The sequence below is a fragment of the Haliotis rufescens genome, unplaced genomic scaffold (genome assembly GCF_023055435.1).
Source record: "Haliotis rufescens isolate VD_foot unplaced genomic scaffold, xgHalRufe1.0.p SCAF_1, whole genome shotgun sequence".
NCBI lineage: Eukaryota > Metazoa > Mollusca > Gastropoda > Lepetellida > Haliotidae > Haliotis > Haliotis rufescens.
This window is the reverse complement of record NW_025963779.1, coordinates 30,199,700-30,215,700: the sequence shown is the minus strand read 5'-3', so window position 1 is coordinate 30,215,700 and position 16,001 is coordinate 30,199,700. Positions and strand designations below refer to the sequence as shown.

The 16,001-nt window shown below is 42.9% G+C and overlaps 2 protein-coding genes across 4 annotated transcripts in view; one reads left to right on the top strand and one right to left on the bottom strand.

The window, feature by feature from the left end:
* LOC124114107 (uncharacterized protein KIAA0825-like) overlaps positions 1-4,473 on the top strand; it is a 43,063-nt gene extending 38,590 nt beyond the window's left edge. The window contains exons 21-24 of the mRNA XM_048394535.1: positions 520-622; positions 1,519-1,622; positions 2,298-2,500; positions 3,766-4,473. Coding sequence (XP_048250492.1) covers positions 520-622; positions 1,519-1,622; positions 2,298-2,500; positions 3,766-3,951 — 596 coding nt within the window. The 3' untranslated portion in view covers positions 3,952-4,473. The remainder of the gene's footprint in view (positions 1-519; positions 623-1,518; positions 1,623-2,297; positions 2,501-3,765) is intronic.
* Positions 4,474-6,647: 2,174 nt separating this feature from the next.
* Positions 6,648-16,001, bottom strand: part of LOC124114078 (inactive polypeptide N-acetylgalactosaminyltransferase-like protein 5) — a 31,133-nt gene continuing 21,779 nt past the window's right edge. For all 3 annotated transcript variants that reach the window (XM_046474620.2, XM_048394487.1, XM_046474621.2), the window contains 7 exons: positions 14,704-14,904; positions 11,249-11,366; positions 10,340-10,528; positions 9,394-9,528; positions 9,147-9,251; positions 7,394-7,528; positions 6,648-6,797 (listed from right to left, as the gene is read on the bottom strand). In XM_046474620.2, coding sequence (XP_046330576.1) covers positions 6,663-6,797; positions 7,394-7,528; positions 9,147-9,251; positions 9,394-9,528; positions 10,340-10,528; positions 11,249-11,366; positions 14,704-14,904 — 1,018 coding nt within the window. In that variant the 3' untranslated portion in view covers positions 6,648-6,662. The remainder of the gene's footprint in view (positions 6,798-7,393; positions 7,529-9,146; positions 9,252-9,393; positions 9,529-10,339; positions 10,529-11,248; positions 11,367-14,703; positions 14,905-16,001) is intronic.

Here is a 16,001-nt window from a genome sequence, read left to right as displayed (position 1 = left end):
GCTGTCTGTAGGCAGATGTAAGTACCTTGACTACCATGTGCTGTCTGTAGGCAGATGTAAGTACCTTGACTACCATGTGCTGTCTGTAGGCAGATGTAAGTTCTTTGTCTGCCATGTGCTGTTTCAGGAACAGATGTACACATATTTCAGTCCAGTTGGAAGTTGCACTACACTAAAGCACATAGGTAGTCAATACCATCTTGTGTATAATGCCAACCTTTTGTTCCAGGCGTGTAGAAGGAATCTATATTACACATGTAGACAATGAGTTGTGTACCCAAAGCACACTGACGATGCCAACAAGTGTGCCGTGAAGCATGCCAGTTACTACAATATTCCGGTACCTAGCATCAGTTCTGTTTACACATTAGCTAGTACAGAGCCTGAGCCATTGTAATGTATTTGTTGACCATGTATAAACCAACCTTTCTTCATGCTTTCTCTTTCAGTAACAATAAGACAGGTCTTTTGGGATTTCATGTAAAGTGCCTGATTTGAGAACATATGTATATTTTTCAGCTAAAAACCAGAACACCCCAAAGTTAGCTTCCAAGTTCTGCAAGTCCCACAAGGAATGGATGGCACAAAAGTTCCACATAATCTCGAGTCACTTCATGAATGAGTGAGTTTCTGCTACTACTCTGTATGTGTAAAGCTAATCTGTTGCCTCTCGGGCACCTTTGTTTGAAAAAGCAGATCACTATTTACGTCACCTTAGATCATCAACAGGAGTTTGTTACTGGTTTTTGTCTGTCATCCAAGCTTTTTTTTATAAAATATTCCGACAAAAGATTGGGTACAAATTATAATAACTTTGAATGCTGCTCCTAAATATGTGTACCAAATAATTCACTCACCATAAAATGTATTGCAAGGTACGATGAACAGTGAATGGTAAGAATAGAATAGAAGTACATAGATAGTTTCAGGTAAACTGATGATTATTTTTACAGAGAGAAACATGCAATTGTGATAGAGATTTCCTTTATCTCAGGAAAACAGTTGTAGATAAATGGAGTTTACTACACATATTCAGGGATCATTCCAGGAATTTTTCTGATGTGGGCCCATTTAGCACTGTTAAAGGAAATTTGGAACAATTTCTGTGTGATGCCTACATAATACAATGTTAAAATGCCCCACTGCTTGTGACAAATTGGGCCATTTTTTAGATTTATGGGCCAAAAGCCCAAGAGTCCTTCCTAGAATTATCCCTGCATATTGTGAGCATAACCCTCCTCTCTTCATTAAATAGCAATGAGAAAATAATGAAAATATTTCTAGCAGGTTGAACCACATTGACAGGACGGAGTTTCTTTCACTCTGCTAACTCCTTCTCTATAGTGACTCCGCCGCTGCTTTAAACCCAGTTAAAAACTTATATATATCTTTCTGTAACAGATGGCAATGGTGTTTCATACATTACACTTGTATGTCGTTGGTACATTGATCACCTCAGTGTCAGTAGCAGTCAACGTGAACATCACTGCTTCCATAACTGTGTTGATTACATTTCAGCATCTTCTGTATGCCGGACAGTGATATCCTAGAGGGCGCCACCACAGCGTACAGTGACCAAGTGTTCACAGCCATGGCCAGCAGCACTATCGATGCCGCCACAGGTGAATAGACCCTATTCTGTTCTACGATATCTGTTGCTAGTCATATGATTCAGGAGACACAACCCGAGACTACGGATTGTGCTGAGGACAAGTAAAACTCGAATGATGGTTGTCCTCTTTGACTAGTATCATTTAAGGGCTAAGATACAGAACCAGTTCCCAATGGGTCAATTATGCTACAAATTGGAATGGAATGAAACTGGCCGAAATTGTAAAGATAGTAATCATTTTTGTCTTGTTCAAGCAGTACCAGCTACAAAAAGACACTGTTATTGTCAGACCACCTCTGTGGTCTAGTGGTAGAGCATCCGCCCGAAGAGCGGAAGGTCTGGGGTTCAATCCCTGGCCACGTCATACCAAAAGATGTTTAAAGATGGTACTTGTTGTTACCCTGTCTGGCACGAGCTCGGCATTAAGGGGCTCAAACAGGGACTGGTCGGCTCGGAGTCAGTATACTGTGTCTGAGTGGGGTATTCATGTTAAACTGCGGCATGGTATCTCAGTGAGCTAGCACTATAAATCGGCATCAGTCCGGACTAGTACAAGCAGCCACACACACACACACAAATGCACGTCACTATATAAGTGCAATAATCTTGGACGTGATGTTAAACCCCATTTCACCTCACCCACTGTTATTGTCTGTAGTTGTGCTAACACTGTTGGTTTTTGCAGGCCTGCATGACCTGCAGACAGTTCACAACACGGTCCACAACAACGGAGTGTGGCTGCTGCAGCAGATGGACGTGAAGCCAGTGGTCAGCAAGGAAGGAGTGGACAGAGTCCAACACTTCACATTCAACATCGCAAAGCCTAAACCTAAACCCTTCATCCCAGTCAAGGAGTTCTGTCGGCTCGGGGACTGTGATTTTGATCAGGTATGGAAGGCTCCATGTCTTGATGTCTTTGATCCAGTATTGTTGGTGGCACGTATGGATGTCTAGTTATTCTTTCCAATTTTGGTTGCTCACGACAGAAGATGTCTCCAGTAACAAGAACCATGACGGGTTGCTATTTGTGACATGCGGCTTCGATCGTCACTCATGCTATCAACCACTGGACTCTTTTTTTAACAAGCCTCTATGATGTGGCTGTAAAAGAACATTCACTCACTTAGTACCTTCACAAATATTGGTCTTGTGGTGAAAGCATGTGCTTGTCATGCCATTGGATCTGGGTTCCATTCCCCACTTTTGTACAATGCGGGGAATTATCTGATGGCCTTTTCTGGTTTCCAATGCTGTTATATTGCTACAGATGGTGTAAAATCATACTCACTGGCATCACATCTTGATGTCTGACATTGACGACCATACACACAGATGTCAAACTGATCTGGTAATTCACTACAAGTGGCTGTCCAGGTACTGACACACATCAGGACATTTAATCTCTGTGCAGTGATTCCATGACTGTTGATGAAAGTGTTATTTGTTGTCAATGTTACTCTGAGGTCTGTGGGCGCTGGGGTAGCCAAGTGGTTAAAGCGTTCGCTCGTCATGCAGAAGACCCTGGTTCGATTTCCCACATGGGTACAATGTGTGAAGCCAATTTCTGGTGTCCCCCGCCATGATATTGCTGGAATATTACTAAAAGCAGCGTAAAACCATACTCACTGACTCACTCACTGACTCACTCACTGACTTACTCACTGTCTCACCCATTCACTCACTCACTCACTCACTCACTCACCCACCCACCCACCCACCCACTCACTCACTCACTCACTCACTCACTCACTCACTCACTCACTCACCCACCCACTCACCCACCCACCCACCCACCCACCCACCCACCCACCCACTCACTCACTCACTCACTCACCCACCAACCCACCCACCCACCCACCCACCCACCCACCCACTCACTCACTCACTCACTCACTCACTCACTCACTCACTCACTCACCCACCCACCCACCCACCCACCCACCCACCCACCCACCCACCCACCCACTCACTCACCCACCCACCCACCCACCCACCCACCCACCCACTCACTCACTCACTCACTCACTCACTCACTCACTCACTCACTCACTCACTCACTCACTCACTCACTCACTCACTCACTCACTCACTCACCCACTCACTCACTCACTCACTCACCCACTCACTCACTCACTCAGGTCTGTACTTTCCAGGACTACATCCTCCACTTCCCCTTCAAGTGGTCCGAGATGCTGCAGAGTGACTTGGGGTTAAGTGAGCACGGTTTCCGCTCTCTCCTCTTCCACCGCCACGAGATGCAGGATGGAGCTTTCCTTGAGGATGTGGAGAAGAAGCCGGTAGAAGTCCTTAAAGCCAAGTTTGACTCCGAGACAATGTAATCACCAGCGATGTTTTGTGTTTGAGATCTGAAAATGGCACTATGTGACACCCAGTGAAGGTGGTGATCTGATTTAGTAGTGTACAAGTTTATGTTTCAGTTTGTAAGTACACACTAGCACTGAATCTATGTGAGACAATCAGACGAAATATCAGCTTCCTCAGCTCTGTAAGTGTTCAGTTCCACCCACCTTGCCCCCCCACCACCATCATTGTGTTATTTCCTTGCCCACCCACCACCATCATTGTATTATTTCCTAGCCCATCCTCACTATACTGTTATTTCCTCGCCCACCCACCACCATCATTGTGTTATTTCCTAGCCCATCCTCACCATCCTGTTATTTCCTTGCCCACCCACCACCACCATTGTATTATTTCCTAGCCCATCCTCACCATCCTGTTATTTCCTTGCCCACCCACCACCACCATTGTATTATTTCCTAGCCCATCCTCACCATCCTGTTATTTCCTTGCCCACCCACCACCATCATTATATTATTTCCTAGACCATCCTCACCATCCTGTTATTTCCCTGCCCACCCACCACCATCATCCTGTTTAATGTCTGGACCATTTACTCACATTCTTTATCCTGGTAGTTTCCGGATAACCCAACCACCCATCACAAGTAACTTGTTTTTTTCTGACCCCCCTCCACCAGTTTCCTTGTGTGTGCAGGGGCACCTGCCAATGTTGATTAAGATCGATACAATGATCGGAAACAGAAACACACTAAAGCAAAACTGGATAGATTCCCAAATGTAAGATGCTTTACAGAATTGTCACCCAAGTTCCGATGTTGTTCTCCTACATGCCTGTGTTGTCCCCAAGTTCCAGCCTACAGACATACAAACAACCACGTTGATATTGTTGTGGAGATTACCCAGTCTGAACACGCACCTTCCTATCCCCTTTACATCAGTATGTTGTCAGTGCATTATCATGACAGTATTTATTTCATCAAAGCGTAAATGTGATCCTTTTTTGTGAGTAGATTTTGAGGTTTTGCTGTCAACTAACCCTGTCTCATTGGCTGTCTGGTAGAAGACCAGTGAGTGTCGCTTGTCAGTCTCCGTTGTTCATTATCTTCTATATTATCCCATAGGTAAATATTCACAGCCCCTGATGAAATTTATAGACAACCAAATGAACAGATTAATCTGTCAACCTTGAACTGATAACTTGCCCATTTGATTGCAAGCAATTATATGATCAAAACACTCATTTTTCCAAGGTAAAATATCTATTTTCTATTCATCTTGTAATTAGAGGTTCTATGAACTTTCCGAAAGGCCAAATATACCTAACACGTCAAGATCTGGTAGAGCACAAATCTACGTCATTTTAGTATCAAGAAACTGTGATATAACTACAAGTTTACATCGTATACACAATATGACATACCGTATTCGATGTAATAAGCGCCCCGCTCTAATAAGCGCCCACGGCGATATTTGCTAATATACTGGCTAGTGAACAATCCAAATTAGCACCTCTTCAGATTGATCAATGTACACAAGACATTTTTATTCGTATATAATACGCACTTGTGTGTTATATGCACCCTTAATTATGGGCAAATAAATCTGGAAAAATATATCTGTCGTATATAAACATTTCAGGCTGTCGGCATAAACCACTAAATTGATCTTTCAACTCACCAAAATAATGTTCTAATAAGAGCCCCCTATTTCTAATTTTGAGAGCTCCCTGAGCGCTTATTACAGTGAATACGGTAATATAGTTTGTACACATGTGATGGTCTATAGTTGATGCTGTGTTCATCATGCAAGAAGTGTACATGTATCCCTCTGTGTAGCTTCACTGTTATTGTTTGCCGTCCAACCCCTGTCCACAAGCTATTTTACATGTACTTGTTCTTTGTTTTTTTGTTGGAATGTTTTATTCTTACCACGCATATTGTTATCACTCATATTTTATGTTCATGACACGACCTTACACAATAAATATGTGAACAGTACTTAAATACAAGCCTCTGTTGTCTTTCTTGGTTAGAATTGCTCTTTGTCAACCGGGGCGGTCGGGTAGCCTAGTGGTTAAAACGTTCACTCGTCACGCCGAAGACCCGGGTTCGATTCCTGACATAGGTACAATGTGTGAAGCCCATTTCTGGTGTTCCCCGTCGTGATATTGCTGGAATATTGCTAAAAGCAGCGTAAAACCATACTCACTCACTCACTCACTCACTCTTCGGCAACCCTGCTTGTTGTACGGGATGGCAATGGAACGAGTGACTTGGCGATGCATGTCAACGTACTCCCTTGGCAAGGATTGGTGCTTATGATGTCAATCACTGACACGTTTACATACAGGCTGCCATCATATTGCTATTGCTGAGCATGCAGACTTACACAGCAAATTAACATACAAAATGACCCAGCTTTGAACAGTTTTTCACTTGTATCACAAAGTGTCAGCTTTATCTAGGAGGAAGGCACAAAGGGATGTAGGTCTTAAGATGTTTACCTACCAGCATGGGTATGGTGCCGAAAAATCTGGAAATAAAATCAGGGCCATACCAGAATTTGAACCCATAATCATAGGTTTGTGGCATCCTGAAGGGGTGCAACTCTGCACAGTGGCCTAGAGGACTGAGCCACCCAGGACCCTACTCAGGGGAGAGATTGATGCAAGAAGACTGTTGTAGATTGGGACCATTAGTACGACTATCGCCTGAAATTTAATGTCTTTATTCTGAGTCGTACAGGTAGTGATTAAAGATCCACTTCTGAGATTCATCATCTGGGAAGCAGGCATTGACAATGAGCCCGAGACTATCCATCCCAAGACAAAGTCCGCTACTCACATGCTCCAGCTTGCCGCCCTGAGGGAGAGGAAACAGTGGAGGGTCATACCTATGGTCATTGATGTAAGGGTGACCTCCCACCTTTAATCACATCCCCATGCAGTTGGGTTAAGACTTGCATATTACAAGTTTCTTATTAGCACATTTTCTGAAAGCTACATCTTCCCGAGGCAAGGGCATTAACTGACTAAAAGTCCAGTTTCCACCCTTGCCAAACTGGGCTGGAATTCTGCAGTTTTGGCTGGACTAACGAGTCTATGCATAGTCCAATTAAAATCGCATGACGAACTAGACAAATGGTTCGTAAACAACATGGATTTTAACGTGCAGATTTCAGTTGAGTGCAGGATTTGCAAAGCATGTGTACCACCAACTGGGCGTCGACAGCAAATCTTTTCATGTTTTTAGTCAAGGTGCTTAAGTGATTTGATGTACCTTGCCTTGGGAAGATGTGAAAGCTATTGCTTGGTGTGTATTTTACAATCTAGTGAATGGAAAGCAGGAAGAGTCGTGAGGCAAAATAGCAAAATTGCAGTTTGCTGTGATACCAGTGCAAACTTAATGTTTCAATTTTCAAGTCAAGAAAAATGAAGTGCTTTTCCTGAAGTACACACCTTCACGTGTGACCACTTGTCCTTTGTTCCAATCAGACAGTCCTCCAACATGGGTCGCCCCCCCACCTTCATCTCCTTCACCACCACGCACTGCAGGGACGTCCGCAGCAACCCATCTGTCGTCCACGTGAAACCCTACAGAAAACATGTCAAACACATGAACCCAAGCTTAACCCTACATCAAACGTGTGAATTGACACCTAACCCTACATCAAACATGTGAACCTATGCTCAACCCTACATCAAACATGTAAACTCACACCTAACCCCACATCAAACATGTGAATTGACACCTAACCCTACATCAAACATGTGAACCTATGCTTAACCCTTTTTCAAACATGTGAAACCACACTTAACCACATATCAAACCTGTGAAGCCATTCTCAACCCTACATTAAACAGTAAATGCCAATATACCCACAGTAAACATTACATGTGATACACAGTGAACACAAGTGGAATTTTACAGGAAATAGCCTGAAATTCTGGTACACTATAGCGTTGGAAGGACACCCAACTTGCAACACCACCATGCCGCAATGACCTCCATGGCTAGGATTAAAATTGTGATACAACAGTCAGTGCATGTCTGCAGAAGACAAAGTTCTGAAGGTAATGTGTGTAGTCAAAACAGACAATGAATTCGAAGTGTAAATAAACCAACTTGCGTAGCATATTTAGTGAATTTGAAGCGACTTGTGTATCATATATGGTGAAAGTGAAGTGATTTGTGCAGCATGTATAGTGAAAATGATACCCATGAAGATCAGGGCAGAATAGGTCTACCAAGCAACCGCGCTTGCCGTAATAGGCGACTTTGCTTGTCGTAAGAGGTGACTAACAGGATCAGGTGGTCAGGCTTTCTGACTTATTGGATGCATGTCATTGTATCCCAGTAGCAGGGATCGAAGCTCAAGCTGTCAATTACTTGATTGTCTGGTCCAGACTTGATTATTTACAGAGCGCCGTTATATAGCTGGAATATTGTATAGTTAAGTCAACATACTTGTGTGGCATCTATAGTTAAGTCAACATACTTGTGTAGCATGTATAGTTAAGTCAACATACTTGTGTAGCATGTATAGTTAAGTCAACATACTTGTGTGGCATCTATAGTTAAGTCAACATACTTGTGTAGCATGTATAGTTAAGTGAACCTACTTGTGTAGCATGTATAGTTAAGTGAACCTACTTGTGTAGCATGTATAGTTAAGTCAACATACTTGTGTGGCATCTATAGTTAAGTCAACATACTTGTGTGGCATCTATAGTTAAGTTAACATACTTGTGTAGCATGTATAGTTAAGTGAACCTACTTGTGTAGCATGTATAGTTAAGCGAACCTACTTGTGTAGCATGTATAGTTAAGTCAACATACTTGTGTGGCATCTATAGTTTAGTGAACCTACTTGTGTAGCATGTATAGTTAGGTGAACCTACTTGTGTGGCATGTATAGTTAAGTCAACATACTTGTGTAGCATGTATAGTTAAGTGAACCTACTTGTGTGGCATCTATAGTTAAGTCAACATACTTGTGTAGCATGTATAGTTAAGTGAACCTACTTGTGTAGCATGTATAGTTAAGTCAACATACTTGTGTAGCATGTATAGTTAAGTGAACCTACTTGTGTAGCATGTATAGTTAAGTGAACCTTCTTGTGTGGCATGTACAGTTAAGTGAACCTACTTGTGTGGCATCTATAGTTTAGTGAACCTACTTGTGTGGCATGTACAGTTAAGTGAACCTACTTGTGTGGCATAGTGATAGTGGCACGGTTCTGCAAACAGTGGCTGCGCTGCTTGAAACAAATACTGGTGGTTGTCCAGGCAGCGGTTTGTAGCAGGATTCCTGGCCTTGAAGTGAAGAACAAGACTACAATCAGCCACCTCAGGAATTAAATGAAATTGGCAACATTTTTCATTGCCTTATTTGTATGTTTTACATATTTGTAGATTAAACTTTTCAACGATATATCTGCTATCTCCACATACGTACCGACCCCCACGCTGCGGCGTTCTTGTCATAGACGTTTAGTTCTGGCCAGTGGTTCTCCAGGAACCACGTGAAGTTCTTGCACCCTAGCCTCGCCTTTATGGCCAGACGCTCACTCAGATCTCCGACATCCATTCTCTGCAGAACAGACGTACAACAATATTGATATTCGTACGAATAACATGAGTGCTGAGGGGAAATACGGATTGTCTGTTCCCAGTAAAACAATTTCATAATAAGAGCCTTGGCAAGGGACTTCAACATTCTTTCAGAAAGTATAAATAATCCTCAATTCCGAGATGTCATTAGGATATCCCATTTGGTTTGGTTTGGCTTGTTGTTTTACGCCGCACTCAGCAATATTCTAGCTATATGACGGCGGTCTGTAAATGATCGAGTCTGGACCAGACAGTCCAGTGATTGACATCATGAGCATCGATCCACTCAATTGGGATCGATGACATACATTAACCAAGTCAGCGAGCCTGACCACCCGATCACGTTAGTCGCCTCTTACGACAGGCATAGTCGCCTTTTACGGCAACAATGCTTGTCGTACCTCGCTGATTTGGTTGACGTATTGGATATTTTTCAATATAGGCGAGTGAATGTGAAGCCATACGGAACACGCCAACACTACTGAGTCAACTCTGCAGGATAATTACTGACGTAATGTTTATTGACGTCACATAGTAATGACGTCACAGCTTATACGTTTGACAGGTGATATACTTTACATGCGGCGTTAAACCAAACTCACGCACTCGTTTAAATGAAAATAGTCGGTCATGGTCATGGCGGCTGAGTTTGGGTCCGTGTTTTTGAACGGAATTTGCAAATGGTAATCTCAGAGCCGAATTGCCTTGGGTTTCCACTTGCCTGTGGCACTAGGTGTCCCTGATGTCTAGACGCCCTACCGTACAGGTGAACCTCAAGGTTGTAAGCTCACCTCCATCTCAGGGAAGTAGTCGTAGATGAACTTCTTGTAGGGCGGGTCGATCCACACATCCACCGCCCGCTTGTAGTTGAACACCTCCGTCTCCCTGCGTCCCCCCGGGAACTTGTAGGGCTGGACCCGGGCGATGTGCCCCACCTTGCTGCAGGGGAGGTGCACGAGTCGCCCACCGCACATCCACACCTGTAATGATCTACATGCTCACACTGTTGGAGTTGTCAAACTCTTACGATAACTGCAGAATGATATGCGGGTAGGAGGCCCAACTGAATCCACGGTGCAGCAGGCTCAAATAAAACCCTTAACAATTCACTCTAGTTTTACAAACCGCTCTTCGTACTATACAGGCCCTCTTTGCTATGCAGGCATTTTATAAACCCCTCTCCATACCATATGCAGGCGCTCTTTGCTATGCAGGCATTTTATAAACCCCTCTCCATACCATATGCAGGCGCTCTTTGCTATGCAGGCATTTGACACACTGCTCTTTGTACAACACAAGCCCTCTTTGCTATGCAGGCATTTGACACACTGCTCTTTATACTATACAGGCCCTCTTTGCTATGCAGGCATTTGACACACTGCTCTTTATACTATACAGGCCCTCTTTGCTATGCAGGCATTTTAGAAACCCCTCTCCATACTATATGCAGGCGCTCTTTGCTATGTAGGTATTTGATGTGAATTATTTCGTCTACACGAGGAATTATGTACATTGTATAAGAGATATAGCAAATGACATTTTCTTTTCGCCTGAACCCCGCCAACGCAGGGGTTATCAGTAATCTAAGATAAACATATGTTTTAAGACTTTCCGATAAACTGATACCCTTTAACGTATGTTATCATTAGAAATGTGGGTCAGTAGCACGCCGGAAGTCCCTCACAACTGAGCATGCGTACCCGCCAGGCAATCTCCAGGTTCTCGCCTCCCCAAACCTTCATTTTCTCATCGAAGCCGCCGATTTCCGCGAAGTATTGTTTGTCCACCGCATAGGCCGTACCAACCATCACCGAACCTCTACAAGGATACATGTTTATACCAGTTACAGTGTTGTGTATATAAGATGCTACTGGCCTCCTGTAAGGATCTATATGTGTACATGGTTTTACACCACTACTTATATAAGTGCCAATGGCACAGTTGAATTCATAATGTCACTGTTAAAGTTTGTTTGTTGGTTTGTAAGTTGTTTAACACTATTCCAGCTATACGACGGCGCTCTGTAAATAATCGAGTCTGGACCAGATAATCCAGTGATTGACATCATGAGCATCGACCCACGCAATTGGGATACGATGACATGCATCAACCAAGTCAGCGAGCCTGATAACCCGATTCCTCTTACGACAAGCATAGTTGCCTTTTAGGGCAAGGATGGGTTGAGTACCTTATCAATTGAACGGAGAGATACATCGTCTTCATCAGCTAATGAACGGTGTCACGAAATATATTCGCCCCCAGAATAAAATCTCCCCCCGGCGAATTTATACCGGTACAGTTCCGCCCCTCTCGAAATAAACTCTCCCCCACCCTACGAAATAAAATCTCCCCCCAGAATATTTCCTCCCCCAGTCGTTTTATAAATACTTGCCATGCAGTTGCCAATAGTTTTAATGTTAATTTGTTTATGTATTTTTTTATTCATTTATTTTTTATCTCCTTTATTTTTTCTGAATTATACATTTAGTTACTTGTGTGGGGTGTGGGGTGTGTGGTGGGGGGTGTCCCACCTTTCCTTTCGTTTTTCATAATAATATATTTTTAAGTTGTATATAACGTATGAATCCCTTCTCAGATTACTTTATCTCAGTTCTATATGACGTACTATTTTACTTTTCTGTGTCGTTCTTGTTTTCTCTTCAGTGTGAGGTTAAACTGTATCATTTTTACTATTTTGATATTTTGCAATATGTTGTGTTCATCAGTTATGCAAATCAGTTTCGGTGTGTCTTTTTAACAGGATGTTCTTCATTAATATTCACCGCCAGCCCCATTCTAACAATTACATGTACACTTTGTTTTGACGATGCCGGTTGATGTTGTTCAATACAGGTGTTTTTGAATCTATTCTACATGCTAATCATTTCGGGAAGATGATACACATTATCTATATTTTGGGTTACTTTGCTTATAAAGATTATACAGGTAAACGTACGCAGTCTTAGTAGATTTTAAAGTAGATTTAATCAGTGCTGAATTAGATAGTTATGATGTTGTATGTTTAACAGAAACCTGGTTGCACCATGATATTCTAGCCCCTGGTATTACACTGATACCATTTTCAAATGGTAGCCTGTATTAAGGAATATATTTTAGATCTTTAACCAGAGTATAACGGCGTGGATATGTTGACAGTTTTTACGTAGTTAGTGTTAAAACCGAATGTTTGCGAGGATTAATAAGATCTCTGAAATCAGTTACATCAGTAGTTCCGGTGTCACGAAATATATTCGCCCCCAGAACTGTTTCGATTTGCCAATGGAAATACTACACCATAAATGAACTGTTTCGATTTGCCAATGGAAATACTACACCATAAATGAACTGTTTGGATTTGCGCGGTTTCACCAACCGTTCAAGATAACTCATACTCTCTGTCAATGCGTTCAACGTGTAAATGCATTTCATACCTGATATACTGACATGGTCCCAGCTGGCAAACAAGACTTCTAAGAGCTTACTGTTCCGGCATAACTTCATCTATTCATCGGAGGCAACAGATTTTTGCAAACAATTGCGTCCTCACCGATTTTCAGTGATCCATTAATATATTTGTACCGCTATTGCCAACGTTCACGCCAAAAGGAATTCTTTCGTTGGAAAATCGAACTTGGTTATTCTCTAGCATTGATGTTTCACATTTCTATGGTTGTTTACATGACATGAGTATTGGTTGATAACAACATCTGGTGTCACATGTCACAAAATAATATGTGTATGCCTGAAGTAGATAATATGTTATTCAGGAAATAATAGCTAGAATTGGTTACCCGAACAGACTAAATGGTTATATTTCCCTTTAATATAACAGTGTTTCAACACACAAAAATGTTAAACAAACACACGTTTGTGTTTACCGTTATACTTGCCCATGTAACCGTCGTATACATGTAAATATATAAATGTTGTGTACAGTCATGGGTGGAATTGAATACAATATTGAAATAAGGAACGTGTTCATGAGGCGAGACATTTCGAAACAATATACAATCTAAAGTGTTGAATATCTTCTTTGGTTGACTACAAACTACAGTTTTTACACGTGCACATACCTTAGCTACATCATAAATAATATATATTTCATATTTTTTTGTTATCTATAAATACCCAAATCTAAAATCAACCAACATCCCAGAAATACAATTTCACGTAGTTAAAATAATAAATCTACTCAATAGAATACAAATGGATCCCAGAACGATGCTTGATTTCAGGACCAGAACTTAGGCAATCTAGACTTGTCAAATCATTCTTTACTTGGAGTCCGTTTCAAATATATTCTCTAGGATCTGGGGACAGATAGAGTAACACATAATCAATGAAAACACTTGGGTGAAACCCACGAGCACGGGTATGGTGCTGACAAACCTAGAAACATAATCGGGGCGAAGCGGGATTCGAACCCACAATCATAGGTTTCTGGCGTGCCCAAGGGACGCAACTCTGCACAGCGAATCGCGGCGCCTTAGACGACTGGGCCACCCGTGCCCCCGATAATCGTCGAAGCAAAGTTGAACAGCATTGAGGATCATATTTCAACAGCACTGGCTGATTGTAAGATATCCGAGGAGGATTTTCGTTCAGTGTTGTCAGAACTCACCAAATACAACACAATAAAGCAGGAGATTCGATCTTAATATCGTAAGATCAGTGGTATTAGCGAAGACGAGAAAAAAGTACATAGAACAGGGGACACAAGCGCGTCAATTATTCCGTGCCAAAACCAAAGAACTGGTTGGAGATTAAAAATAGACTGGTTCCTATCATTGGATCGCACCGCATAACAATTTTAGGATGGAAGGTACAGTTACCAAATAAAATATTCTGAAATATCAATTCATTATGACCATATTTCATAATCTATTTTTTAAAGTAACCCTCCTTACATTAAAGATAACTTTTTAAAGAATATAGTACTTAAAGACATTGCAACAAACCGAATAATCAGGGGGGAGACTTTATACTGAGGGGGGCGCGAAATATATCCACCCGGGGGAGATTTTATTTCAGAACAGATTCGCCGGGGGAGAATCTGTACCGGTATAAAATCTCCGGGGGGAGAATTTGTACGGGGGAGAGTTTATACCGGGACACCGGCAGCAAATATAACTTCAACCCTTAAATGTAAACGTACGGCTTGGGGCTGTGGTTCCCTTCTCCATACTGGTCAGGCCTGAAGAAAGTCTCAAAGAAGATGAGTCTCCAGTCAAAGCCGTAGCGCGTGACGTAGTTTTCATGCCACGTGTACTGCATGGTCTCCGCCTGTATGTAGTCCAGCGTTCCTAGCGCCACGGTCTTCCGGTCCTTCTTTATCTCGGTCAACAGGGGCTGCAACCTGTCGGAATGAGCAGCAGTTACGTAATAGGGAGACCAGAGAGGGCATTGGGGAAAGGATACAGACGAACAGTGGCGGATAGGACATATGGGAACAGAAAGAATAAGGGAGGACATGGGTCAAGGGAAGACATGGGGGAACGGAGAGGTTAACAGGAGTCCAGACACATGGGAGAACGGAAAAAAGCAACGTGAGTCAAGGGAGGAGAGGGGAGAACGGAGAGGACAACAGGAGTCCACAGACAGAGAACGCGGAAAGAAGTACGTAAATCAAGGGGGGAGAATACAACAGGAATCAAGGGATGACATGAGAGAACTGAGAGGACATCAGGAGTCCCGAGACATGGGTAAATCAAGAACGGAGAGGACAACAGGAGTCCAGAGACATGGGAGAACGGAGAGGAAGAGACATGGGAGAACGGAGAGGAAGAGACATGGGAGAACGGAGAGGACAACGTGAGCCAAGGGAGGACAGGAGAGAACGGAGAGGACAACAGGAGTCCAGAGACAGAGAACGGAAAGAAGAACGTAAATCAAGGGGGGGAGTGTGTGTCAGGAGAGAACGAAGAGGACAACAGGTGTCCAGAGACATGGGTGAACAGAGAGGACATTAGGAGTCCATGGAGGACATGAGAGAACGGAGAGGACAACATGAGTCAAGGGAGGACATGGGAGAACGGAGAGGACAACAGGAGTCAAGGGAGGACATGAGAGAACGAAGAGGACAACAGGAGTCCAGAGACATGGAAGAACGGAGAGGACAACAGGAGTCAAGATAAATTGGACAACGGATAGGACAACAGGAATCAAGGGATGACATGAGAGAACTGAGAGCACAACAGGACTCAAAGGAGGACATGAGAGAACGGAGAGGACAACAGGAGCCCAGAGACATGGGAGAACGGAGAGGACAACAGGAGTCAAGGGTGGACATGAGAGAACGAAGAGGACAACAGGAGTCAAGATACATAGGACAACGGATAGGACAACAGGAATCAAGGGATGACATGAGAGAACTGAGAGCACAACAGGAGTCAAAGGAGGACATGAGAGAACGGACAGGACAACAGGAGTCAAAGGAGGACATGACAGAACGGA